At 42.9% G+C, this 13,640-nt stretch overlaps 1 protein-coding gene across 2 annotated transcripts in view; it reads left to right on the top strand.

The window, feature by feature from the left end:
- gk5 (glycerol kinase 5) overlaps window positions 1-13,521 on the top strand; it is a 27,189-nt gene extending 13,668 nt beyond the window's left edge. For both annotated transcript variants that reach the window (XM_063884961.1, XM_063884962.1), the window contains exons 16-17: window positions 7,029-7,162; window positions 10,005-13,521. In XM_063884961.1, the coding sequence (XP_063741031.1) occupies window positions 7,029-7,162; window positions 10,005-10,174 (304 nt within the window). In that variant the 3' untranslated portion in view covers window positions 10,175-13,521. The remainder of the gene's footprint in view (window positions 1-7,028; window positions 7,163-10,004) is intronic.
- The last annotated feature ends 119 nt before the right edge of the window (window positions 13,522-13,640 follow it).

Raw genomic sequence — 13,640 nt, 5'->3', positions numbered from 1 at the left:
GACTTCGTTGTATCTGCTGTACAGAGTGACATCTTTGCTCAGTTTCCTTTTCAAACTCTCCAGTCTCTTTTTGGCTATGCGGTAGTTGTCTTTAAGTGGTGGATGATCTTGTCGCCATGGCAACTCCACTTGGTAACGCCCGTCCTTGAGAATGGAGGTTTCTTCAAACCGCTGCAATGCTTCCGCATCCTCTGGGCTCTCAGGCTTCTCACTTGTGATGCCCAGGGACTCGAGCTCCCAGAACGCATGCAGTTGTTTGTCCATCTGTGCATCGTTGCTGAGCAGTATGTTCATGCATGTTGACTCCGTCATGCTGGACACTGCCATTGGGCCTTGCACTGCCCATCCAAATGTGCTCTCTAGTGCCACTAGGCTCTTGGTCAGTCTTTCCACTCGGCCAGACACTATCTGCCAGTAATAATCAGAGCCAATTAGCACAGAAAGTTCTGGTTTGTAATCTCCATCACAGTCAGCTAATTGGAGACCTCTTCTTTTCATCTCTTTCTGTATGTGTTCACCTGGAACCCTCATCAGTGCTGTGCACACTTGTGGGGTCACAACAGCTTCTATTTCAATTCTCCGCTGCTTATCCCACACATTCTCCAAGCTGAGCTTCACTATGTTGCGACTCACCGTTGTTGGAGCAGAGGAGCCAAATGTGTGAAGAGTAAGCGTTCCTTGTCTGGTAACAGGTAGCTGTAGCTCCTTCACTACATTCTCATGCACAAAACTCCCCTGACTGCCTCCATCTAGCAGGCAGCGGACCATCTTCCTGCTTGTGGGCCCTACGGCCCATGCCTTGGTGGTCTGTAACAGCACTGTGTTCTCTGCTTTAGGAATTACTGAGCTTACAAGTGTGTCTGTGTTGGTTGACACATCAGGTGGGGGTGCCAGATTTTTCTCACACACGGCTGCATGATGCCTGCCACCACATGTGGCACATGACACACCCTTCGTCTTGCAAAACTTAGCAATGTGTTTGGATCCCAGACACACAAAGCACCTGCCTAGCCTTTTCAGTTTTTCTTTGCGTGCTGGCACATCGTGGTCTGGACATTTCTCGGATTTGTGTTCAGCACTATCACAAAACAAGCAATTGTTGACTTTCTGTTCAGTAATGTGTAGCGCAGCTGCAGATGTCATATTTGGTTTCTTTATTTTCATGTCACTAGCTGAATGTGATTTGCTGCTGAATTTATTAGTGAACTGGCTTTCTCTCTGATTAAATGATTTCTTCATCTGTACAGTTCTCTCTCGGGTCTGAACCTCTGTCTGGAGGAATTTAAGCACATTGTCCACTTTCCACTCATCATTGTCACCTCTTTGACGGCTGTATTCAAGAGCCATGTCATCTGGCATCATCTGGAGCAATATTGGGCATAACATTCCACCATAGGTGTCTGATACCACTCCTAATGATTGTAGGCTTCTGGTTTGAACTTCACATTCATCATACAGCTGTCTTAAGGCAGTGACATCAGATGATCTCTTTACAGGAGTGAGATTCAGTAGCTTTGACATATGTGCATTTACAATGAGATCTTTCCTTCCAAATCTTTTTTGAAGTAATTCGATTGCAGCATCATAATTACTGTCTGTCAGTGTGAGCCCTGCTACTGACTTTGCAGCTGTTCCAGTAAGATACGTTTTCAGGTAGGTAAACTTCTCTTTCTTGCAGAGTGCACTGTTGTTATGAATAGCAGTCTCATACTGGCTCCAAAATTCCTGCCATAAGCTTACATCTCCGTTGAACTTGTCAATTTGTAATTTTGGCAGTCTCACTGTCTGTCTATTTGCAGTACTAGCATCACTTTGCCGAGTAGGCGGGGGGTTACTCACAGTCTCGCTGATCACTCGGTGAGCACGCGTCTTTACCTCAATGAGGCGGTCTCTGTAATCTTCTGCGAGTTCAATCTCCGCCTCCACATCTTCCAGTGAAGTGTGTTCCTCCACTATGTTGTCAAGCTCGCGCAAAGTGTCCTCCTTTGTCGACAATACAGCTAACATCTCCCGCACACGGTTGAGATCCCTCTGTTGGTCTTCCTTTCGCAGTTCAACATCAATCTGGTTGATCACTCGCGTAGTGGAGCTACGAATCGTCCGACGTTTCCTTCTCGCCCTTTCTCCTTGCTCCGCTACAAGTGGTCTCTCTTCAGCCGGGTCGTCAGCCATCTCGTTCTAATTCCCGGGTTTCGGCACCAAAATGTTCTGAACTAATGTTGATGGCTACTAAAATAACGAAGGGAGACGTCCGTTCATTTCAGATGTTTACTAAAATAAAGAACTTAACATATTTACAGCGAGTGGTTGGCTTGAATTGTCAGCATCCTTAACAACATAAAACAAAATGGCCGCTGTACGACCTACAACACTGCGTATGTGACGTAACACGCACAATGTCCCATGGGTAATGAAGTCCATTTCAAGTCCATTTCCTAAGTATATCCCAACTTAAATGACCTAAAGTCCCTTTTTAATCTAATCCCATATCTGAAACATGAACTGTTATTCTTAACACTTACTTATAAATTGACTAACTTATTAAATGTTGCTTTTAACTATTCCTTTTAAATCATCTGTTCTAAATAAATTCTCTTCCTAACAAATAAATTCACAACATGATGAGCTCACCAAAAATAGTGAGTGTAAGGTCCATATAACGATCAGGGTTTTGTCTAAACCGGTAACAGGGGCGCTGCGCCCTCTTACTGTCGGTGTGCCACCTGAGACCAAAATGCAGAAGTGATGCCAGAAAACAATATTTCTGTTTGTCAAAAACAGTATAATGACTCAAGAAATATGAAAATGGTGTCACGTGTCTGGTCAGACGGCAAAGACAGCTTTTCCGGACAGGGGATGGCAGGCAGCAGGCTGACACTGAAACTGAGATTTCTGAATTACATCCTTTCTTTTACCCTCCTTTTTTCTGGAGAGGAAGTAAAGAAACTTTATTGGTTGTCTGAGGTGCGATATATGAATCAGCAGCTTTAAGACATGAACAGACTATTATTTCCCGCTTCGCTCTGATGCAGTATTTTCACCGGAAAGTGGGCAGGGCCGTAATTTTGGCACAAAGTGACGTTAGCGCCTTCACACTGTATTTTTAAAAAAGAACACCATCCATCCATCCATCCATCCATCTTCCATCCATCTTCTCCCGCTTTTCTGTCAGGGTCGCGGAGGTAACAGCTCCAGCAGAGAGACCCAAACTTCTCTTTCCCTGGCTACATCAGCCAGCTCTGACTGGGGGATGCCAAGGCGCTCCCAGGCCAGAGAAGAGATATAAGCCCTCCACCTGGTCCTAGGTCTACCCCTCGGTCTCTTCCCAGCTGGACGTGCCTGGAACACCTCCCTAGGGAGGCGCCCAGGTGGCATCCTCACTAGGTGCCCGAATCACTTCAACTGACGCTCATCCCACGCTCCATTGTTCCCTCACTCAAAAAAAGACCCCGAGATACTTGAACTCCTTCAATTGGGGTAAAACCTCATTTCCTACCTGGACAGTCCATCAGTTTCCTGCTGAGAACCATGGCCTCAGATTTGGAGGTCCCGCGAACCGATCCAGTGAGTGCTGAAGGTCACAGACCGATGAAGCCATTAGGACAACATTATCTGCAAAAAGCAGTGGTGCAATCCTTAGCTCACCGAACTGCAGACCCCCTCCCCCACGACTACGCCTCGAAATCCTGTCCATGAATATCACAAACAGGATTGGTGACAAAGCCCAGCCCTGGCGGAGGCCAACCCTCACCGAAAATCGGTCCGACGTGCTACCGAGGACCCGGACACAGCTCTCGCTTTGGGAGTACAGAGATTGGATGGCCCTGAGTAGAGACCCCTTCACCCCATACTCCCGCAGCACCTCCCACAGTATCTCCCTGGGAACGCGGTCATACGCCTTCTACAAAACCACAAAGCACATGTAGACCGGATGAGCGTACTCCCAGGCCCCCTCCAGGATCCTTGCAAGAGTGAAAAGCTGGTCCGTCGTTCCACGACCAGGACGAAAACCGCATTGTTTCTCTTCAATCTGAGGTTCAACAATCGGCCGGACCCTCCTTTCCAGCACCTTAGAGTAAACTTTCCCCCTTTTTACTCCAGCTTCGCTTCTAACATAGAGTTGTCGGGTTCATGAGTTCCTCAAAGTGTTCCTTCCACCGCCCTAACACCCTATCAGTTGAGGTTAACAGCGTCCCATCCTTACTGTACACAGCTTGGATGGTTCCCTGCTTCCCCCTCCTGAGGTGTCGGATGGTTTTCCAGAACCACTTTGGTGCCGACAGAAAGTCCTTATCCATGGCTTCTCCGAACTTCTCCCATACCCGCTGCTTTGCCTCGGTCATGGCTGAGGCTGCTGCCCTTTGGGCCTGTCGATACCTTGCAACTGCGTCAGGAGTACCTAGGGATAACATATCCCGGAAGGCCTCCTTCTTCAGTCGGACGGCTTCCCTAACCAACGGTGTCCACCAGGAGCTTCGAGGGTTACCACCCCTTGAGGCACCTAAGGCCTTGAGACCGCAGCTCCCCGCCGCAGCTTCAGCAATACACCGATTCGGTGAGCGATTTGTGTATGTCGCCATCTAGCGACGGGGCCATTGCTGCGGTGTGCGTGCTCAATCATTACACTCATTATCCATTCAACAGTCATTGATGCTATCAATAATAGCAAGATAACCATAACCCCAAATGAATAAAGTTACTTGGTTGGACGATGTCAGACAGTGGCCTCCAGTTACTGATGAAGGTATCTGAAATTACTGATATTAATTCATGAATTAATATAATTAAATATTAGTAAACGGAAAGTAGAAGGAGATATAAACACAGCTAGCTTCCGTTGAATTGACTTACTGACCTTAGCATGCTAACTAGCATTTAATCTTTAAGGACAGCCCACGTGATTAAAAAATAATGTAATTATACATATAACGCATACGTTAGCATAGCCTAAAATGTGTTCACACTGTAAACAAAGGCTCACAATGGTTAACTAGGCTAATTACCTTCACCAAGAAAATACTGAGAATAGGCCTACTTACCGTGCTGTTTTTATTTGGGATGAAGTTCTTTCTGTTGATGTTTACTATCCACACCTTCCGAACACCTTCATCCTCCACACGACCAGGGAAGCGGTGTAGACCAAATGGTCTACTACATGGACAGTCCTCTTTTACGCTTAAATTGTGTGTCTCGCACACAGACTTCTTCCATAATTGAAGCTTTTGGCTGTTATTGAAGCAGCCGATGACGGCACACGCCCTTCCAGACTGTCTGGGCATAATTATTGCTTTTCACAAATCTCGTTCACAAATCCAGCGAAATATCCCTTTTACTGTCTATGGAAATACCGCGAAATACACACCGCACGCACACCGCATCAATGGCGGCCGCTCTACTTCCGGTCACTTCGCCGAATCGGTGTATAGAGGCTTTGAACACCGCCCACTCTGGTTCAATGTCCCCAGCCTCCACAGGGATGCCTGAAAAGCTCCGCCGGAGGTGTGAGTTGAAGGCCTCCTGGACTTGGGACTCCTCCAGACGTTCCCAGTTCACCCGCACTACACGTTTGGGCTTACCAGGTCTGTCCAAAGGCTTCACCTGCCACTCGACCCAACTCACCACCAGATGGTGATCAGTTGACAACTCCGCCCCTCTCTTCACCCGAGTGTCCAAAACATGCGGCCTCAGGTCCGATGATACGATAACAAAATCGATCATGGACCTTCTGCCTAGGGTGCTCTGGTACCACGTACACTTATGAGCATCCTTATGTTCGAAAATGGTGTTTGTTATGGCCAATCCATGACTAGCACAGAAGTTCAGTAACACTCCACCACTCCGGTTCAGATCAGGGGGGCTGTTCCTCCCAATCACGCCCCTCCAAGTGTCTCCGTCATTGCCAATGTGTGCGTTGAAGTCTCCCAGCAAGACTAAGGAGTCCCCTTCAGGAGCCCCATACAGGACTCTTTTCAGGGTCTCCAAAAAGAACACAATAACGTACAAATGGTCAAGCCAATTTCCATGTATCGAACGATGAGTAGAAAACTAAAAAAGCGATTGAAGCCCTTTGTCGTACGATAAGTCAGCGTTAAAATCATTGCAGATTTATATCAAAATGAAGGTCATGTGCAAATATTATGACCGCGGCCCATAGGATAAATTATACAATAAGTATAATAAAACCACGCAAAACAATAAATAAAGAAGACTCTCATGCTCTTTAAATAGAAATGTGTTTGCATCCCCAAGTCTTGAGCTGCCTTCACGTGATCAGCGTTAGAACAGACGTTGCTGTTGTTTTCCTTTGGAGAGAGCATGTTGGGCATTTCCAAGAAATGTCACAGAGAGGTGCTCTCAAAGCTCAATTTATTTCAACTTTGGCCTCGATTGCCGCTGACCTTTTTGACATGCAACCAACCAGATAACAGCTGTAGGAAATGGCTCAAGCTAGCAGGAGGAGGAGGATACCATAGGAAACTAGCTGAGAAATCCGTGGATCATGTGAAGGCAGCTTAGCAGTATGTAAATCCTGCTGTTAATTCTGGTCTCGTGTTGGCTAAAAGGATAGCTATGGTAAGATTCTCTCCTACATTACTTATATTCTTATGTAAACAAGCTGGTAAATACAACAGGAAGTATCAAGGTCAGAAAAGATCAAGATCATGTCCATATAACATACGATAAGTCGATGGCATAATGGTCAAAGGCATACCCATACATGGTCAGTAAGTGGATAAAGCAATGATTGTGGGAGGCGTGTGCACAGGTGAACAGACTCAACACAGGGGTTTATCTCCCATAGTGCTCCCACAACCTTTTAATATTCCAGCTGACGGTGCAATATCTGACTGTAACGTCTGGATTTCAGCCAGGAAACTGGGCCTAACAGAGTGGGCTCTCGTGTACTCTGCTATTGCAGTCCAGCTTTATTGCCAATGCATTACGAGGTGTATATTTCCCTGATACCGTTACAGTAAATTGAGTTGCAGGGTAATTGAGTGTGCTACGTATGCTCCTTCCTGTCCCAGGGTGGATGGCGGCGTTTCCTCAAACAACTTCGTCATGCAGCTGACTGCAGACCTGTTTGGCAGAAAGGTATCCCGACCCCACCACTACGAAATGTCCTGTTTAGGGGCCGCTTTCGTCGCTGGACTTGGAGTTGGTACGCAGACACACACACTCACAAACAACAAATCCATTTTGCTGTAGGCTTTCTAACCTTTTAGTTGTCTTCCCATTAACTGTGCAACAATAAGATGTTCCTTACAAAGTGTATTATGTAAGACAACAGTACAATTTGACTTTAGAAAAGAAGAAACCAAGATATTTAGTATCAAAAATGTGTCCTCTGCTCAGTGATTCCACTTAAACAAAACCTAAATTACATTATATTACATTACATGATGCTTTTATCCAAAGCGACTTACAATAAGTGAAAAAAACCATAAAGATTCAAACTCCAAACAACAAGGAAAGTGCAGATATATTCACTTCAAACAAGATCATACCATACTAAGTGCTGGTGAATTAGTTACAAGGCCTACATTTTTTCAGACATAACTTAATTGCCAAAACTCAATCGAAACGGATGGGTTTTCAGTTTGCAATATGCAGAGTTTCTGCTGGCTGATCTCAATGGGGAGCTCATTCCACCTTTAAAGGAGCCAGGATAGCAAACAGGCATGTTTCGGAGGGGTGCCTGGCTCCCACTCGCAGAGATGGAGTAGCAAGCCCATTGGCTGACACCGAGCAGTGCATGTGCTGGATTGTATAGTTTAACCAAGGCCTGGATGTAGGAAGGGGCTGATCCCTTCACAGCTCGGTAGGCCAGTACCAGTGTCTTGAAACGGATTCTCGCATCCAATGACAGCCAGTGGAGGGAGCGAAGGAGAGGTATAGTGTGGGAGAACTTTAGAGGTTGAAGACAAGTCGGGATGCAGCATTCTGAATTAGCTGTAGCGGTCTAATGGCATTTGAAGGTAGACCAGCCAGGAGGGAGTTACAGTAGTACAGGCGCGAGATGACCAGAGCCTGAACCTGGACTTGCAACGTTGCATGTCCTGGGACAGCAGGGGGACGTATCCTCCTGAAGTTGTAGAGAGTGTATCTGCAGGATAGGGTTGTAGCAGCGGTGTTGGCAGTAAAGTACAGTTGAAAGTTGGGAAACAACAGAGATGCCAATTTTGATGGACAGGTCATGGATGGGAGAGTCCTTACCTGGGATGAAGAACAGTTCGGTGTTCTTAAGGTTGAGCTTCAGGTGGTAGAATCTGACACAGACACTCTCAAGTTACCCTGTAGCTACCTTTCGTTGAGTTGTTTAGTGTTGTAGTAACATTGTAATCCTGCTAGTAAATCCCCAATTTTTTTTTTATCGAGCAGTATTACATAATTTTCGCCTAACTGTGAAGGTACAGTTACCTTTTCTGTATGCTAGATAACGTAATCCGTTACATGTTATCTGCTACTGCCCCATCCTGTTAATTGCCACACATTTTACTTGTTTTTTAAATGTATGGTCAATACACCCAATTCAAAAGTCAATGTTTTCATTTTAAGACAATCAATTAGCACTTTAAATGGTTGGCTTTGGATAGCTAATTGGTTTTCAGGATTCTTGTTGGTTGAATCCCCTTTTTGTAAGTCACTTTGGATACCGCGTCAGCTAAATGTAATTTGGTGTTATACAATATGATTTATTTTAATGACAGCACATGATGACACCAGAAGCAATAGATTTAAATAAAACACATAATCCATTGAAAGGAGTGACAATTGTCTTTATCTTTTGAATAATTAAGTATGAAACCATCCATCTTTGTGGCAATTAGATTAAAGTACCTGTTATTTTGACATAAAACCATCTAGGAAAATGGGTCAAATTTTACCTGAGGACAACAGGAATGTTCATTAAAACTTTTGCATTTCTGTTAGTAGTGTGTCTTAAAGAGACAGCCAAACACAAAGAGAATCAGCCCTGTCGAGCACAAGACACATGAGCTTCAATATGACTCTTTATTTTCAATGCTGTGCTTTATTTTCGCTATTTATATCACAACACTTGGTTGTGACATTGAGTTGCATTTTAAAAGTCCTATTTTTACCCCAGCAGCGGCAGAAACATCCAACTGAAATGCTGCTCTGTTACGTAACCTGTTTTCCATTTAATTATTCACATTATGTAATTAGATTGTTGTACATTAGTCAGTGCTTAATCAAATCAACACAGGAGATGAATTTGTTCCTGTCGATTACCAACAGGCAAGAAGCAGGTGGCTGAATAACAATGTGAATCATGTGTTTGAGAAAATTACTTTGAAGGTGATCAGCGGGTGATGTTGAATGAGTAAATAAAAGATCGGCACACACAGGGAGTTTCAAGTATGTTCAGTATTAAAGGTAGGTTTGGGGAGTAACTGATTACATGTAACAGTATTACATAATCAGGATATTTAAAAAAGGTAACTGTTCCCTGTTAGAATAAAGGAAGACGTAATCAGATTACTTTTGCATTTCTAAAATGTGGGAGTATTGCAGGATTACAATGTCAGTAAAAACCTAAAACAAGCATCTAGTGTTTGTTGTAAAGGATCAGCTGTTCTGTTCTGTAGGCTATTACTTTCAGAGTGAATCTATAGCCTACTGCCTGAATCTGCTTCATGGTTCCACTTTCTTTGGTTCATTCGTTCTGTTTTTAATTCAGCAGGTGAACCTATATGTTCATAAAATAGTGTGTGTGAGCTTAACTGTGCGTTAAACTAAAACGGAGCATTTTCTGTCAGCTCAGATTGTATTCCTGCTTTTTTTCAAACTGTAGTATGTGCTCATGTGTTTCAGTGTTGGTGTATAGGCTGCTGACTGGACATGATTAATGAAAGCCAGCTTTTCCTATCAATAAAATCTCTAAGCAGAGGACACATTTTTGATCCTAAATATCTTGGTTTCTTCTTTTTTAAGGTTACATTAATCTGTTTTTTTACATAATACACTTATTATCCCTGCAGGATATTGGAGGAGCAGAGAGGAGCTGAAGAAGCTGCAAAGAGCTGACGATGCGTTCTTGCCCAAAGGGGTTCCCAGCAGCAGTGCTTGCAGCCCGAGTCGGGAGTACATCCCTGTCATCCAGAGATGGGAGAAAGCTCTCAGGCGCTCCATGAACTGGTACAAGCCTTGACCCTGGATGCACACATCGAGAGGGCGATCTAGGGTTCGAACAAGTAGGAAGAGTTTTGAGTCCAATGAAAGCACTTAATACAGTTTCAAGACATAGCAACCAACAGCTGTGTCTCCAAAACATCGTAAAATCAGAGCGAAAATCTGAAATACTCTCCTGTAAATATTGTGTCTTAAGCTTTTATGGTGAAAGGTAAAAGAGTTGTGTTCTATGGAGCATCCATGTTGTTGTTTTCAAGATATAGCAACCATCAGTTATATCTGCAATCTAATTAAGGGTAACGGTCTCTACACAACCCAACAACACAAAAATACTCACCTGGGAGTAGAGTCCGTCTTTTATTTTGAAAGATGAGAATGCAAGCAGGGGTTTGCGTTCTTGGTTTGGAATATGGAGCTTCTGTGTGGTTGTTTTTAGATATAGCAACCATCAGCTGTGTCGATAATCATATTAAAGGTAAAGGCATTTACTCACTGTAACAACACAAAACTGCAAAATACTTTTCTGCAAATATGATTTCTCTCAGGCTTTTATTGTGAAAGGTAAAAAGGCAGTAAGGGGTTTGCATTCTTGTTTCCGATTATGGAGCCTCAGTGTTGTTGCTTTGTCTTTGTTGTGGTTTTAAGATATAGCAACCACAAGCCAATCTCTAATCTAATTAAAGATAGGGCCTTTACACACTGTAACAACAATAAAAGCCCAAGACGATCTATATTCACCTGCGAGTAAAGCTGCTATATCTTTGTAGTTGTTCTAAGCTACAGCAACCATCTGCTATATCTCCAATCTAATTAAAGGTAAAGGCCTTTATACAAAAATTCGGAATACTCTGTAAATATTGTCGGTCTTATGCTCTTATTGTGAAAGGTAAGAACGCAAGGAGGGGTTTGCCATCCTGGATCCGACATCTGTGTTATTTCTTTATAAATATACTCAACCCTTTTCATCAACATGATTGGTTAATGGCTTTATTTGTGGCTCAAAAGCTCCAAAATTGTGAAAAATTGGCCCCCAGTGTGTGAAGGCCTTTAGTGTTGAACAGAAGAAATTAGACCTGAATTATTCAGAGACTGCTGTGCAACCTTTAACAGCAGCCACACTTTGGAGGGTGATGACAGAGCATTAAGTCCTACTTTAATATGAAACGCAGCTGAAGGTGTTCCTCTCTGACATACAGCACAGATATCTGTGGTCGTAAGCTGGGTTACAGACCAGGACAGGTGATCCCAGCCTCGGGTTTTTGTCCTCATTATGAAGTTTACACATTTTTCTACTGGATTTCTTCTTCTCGCCATAGAAACCTTATCCTTGTACTCATTCCTCTCCTTAAGCCACTGATGCCTCTTTATATTGCAGTTTTTTTGATCAAACTTGGATAATATTTGTACGTGCTGCCACATGGGGGTGCTGATGACTCTGTCTTATAGCTTTTTTCATTTATGAACAGCCATAGCAACAACATGCCACATAATAAGGATTGAAATCACATTCACATGTGGACATTTAAAATGAAACTTAATATTGAAGCTGCAAATGTTAATCGATAAGTAGTCGACTATAAATGACTTTCAACTACTTATTTAAATATCTCTAAAACAAAAGCATACAAATGAACTAATATAATAACCTATTATTTTTCAAATAGTATTAATATGAGAAATATTAAGTCAAAAGCTTAGATTTCAGCTTCTGAAATGTGAACATTTTCTGGTGTGTTTACTCTTCTGTGACGGTAAACTGAATCTGTTTTTAGTTGTGCACAAAAGAAGACATTTGAGGGTTTCTTCTTGGGCTTTTAGGAACAGTAATTGACATGTATCACAATTTTCTGATAGATTATTAGCGAAGTAAAAACTTGCTCTTCTGCAAGACGTGTGTAAAATGTTAGTGGCACCAGAAAAAAACCTCCACACGTGTCCTTAAATCAGAAGCAGCTTCATTTGTGTCTTAATAAATTCAAGCTGCTCCCTTTACACAGTACTTTTTAAATGTGATGATGATATCGTTGAAATGTAATTGAAACTAAATCTAATTGTCTGTGCTTAGCTCTGTGGAGGGACATCCCGCAGGATTTCATTTTTGAGACCTCTTTCATGTTACTCGCATCTCGCTGGAAAATGCAGTCGTTAGAGGATTTGATTGGGACATTTAGCTTTGCTATAGTAGCATTGTCTCATACATGAATATTAGATTAAAGATGCATGGGTAGTTGTAACAAATTGATCGGGGGTATCAATGTTAACTTGCTTAAAGCATAAATAGGATACATGAAGTGTATTTTTTGTCAATCCATGTTTTGTGACCCCTTACTTTTCAGGTATTGTTGTGTTTAATGTTGAGTTCCTCCACGGGGGAAAGCCATGTTGATGTCATTTGATGTTTTGACTCAAGTCTTTAACTCGACCTGATGAACTAAGATGACCAAGTTACACATTCTAATCGTCTTATAGAGTTAAAAATGCTAACAAATTACCTAAAAAATGTAAACTGTGAATCTTTATATATACTTGCTTGATGTTGTTAAATGTGTGTGCCTTTCATGATGTCATATCGGTGGTCGACAAGCATCCCAAAATACTTCCTTGAGGAGACAAGTGCTGCAGCTTCAAAAACAAAACAAATAAAAAAACACATGTAAATAAGGGGAAAAGCGCTGCATGAACAAAACGCTGCTCAAACCCAATTTTTAAGTTTTATGACTTTGGGGATATCAATTTGGCCTCGCAGAGATAGCCTGTTTTCATAAGTGTTTTGTCAGTATATCTGAAATGACTAGGCTGGCTACGTCAGACCTCCAGTAATATCAGAAGGAATCATGTGATCACAACACGTTAAAACACGCCAATAAAATGTTAAACATGTTTCCAGTGACAGTGACACTGTATAATCCCCAAAATATCACCAAGTGCTACGGTCCCAGCTGTCTGCATCACATTTTGACCCCTGTTGTCCCCTCGTTTCCGTTGTGTTTTGAACTTCTTGCAGCAGTTTGGTTATGCAGCTCTTTTAGTTAGCGCATTGCATGTTTAGTCAAGTTGGTGAAGAGGTTTCTGGATTTGCATGGGTTTTGAGATGTTGGTGTTTTTTTATTTGCATAGTTTTTGAAACTGCAGCGCGTTTCTCCTAATGGAAGTGTCTGGGCCACCGTACACCGTCCTCTTCTAAAATGTGTTGCACCAGGTGATACTATGCATAATGCAGAAATGAGCAGACCGATGTGGCATTCCATTTCTAAAACTTGTACTTAATTAAGTCCTTGAATGCCATGCTGAAGCTGCTGGTGAATAACACATGGATTTTGTTACTGAAATCAAATAACTTTGTAGTAATAAAACAATGTATCTGAAGAGCAGTGTCTTGTCCTGATTTGAGTGTGTGTACACGGTGAGCAGATGCTGCCCAAAAGGTTTTACCTCCACATGGACTCTGGGGAAATTGTGCTGTCCCGTGGGGAATTATCAGGCTG

This window comes from Eleginops maclovinus, chromosome 6 (genome assembly GCF_036324505.1).
Source record: "Eleginops maclovinus isolate JMC-PN-2008 ecotype Puerto Natales chromosome 6, JC_Emac_rtc_rv5, whole genome shotgun sequence".
Taxonomy (NCBI): Eukaryota; Metazoa; Chordata; class Actinopteri; order Perciformes; family Eleginopidae; genus Eleginops; species Eleginops maclovinus.
The sequence above is the reverse complement of the archived record's forward strand: the minus strand, read 5'-3'. Positions and strand labels throughout refer to the sequence as shown.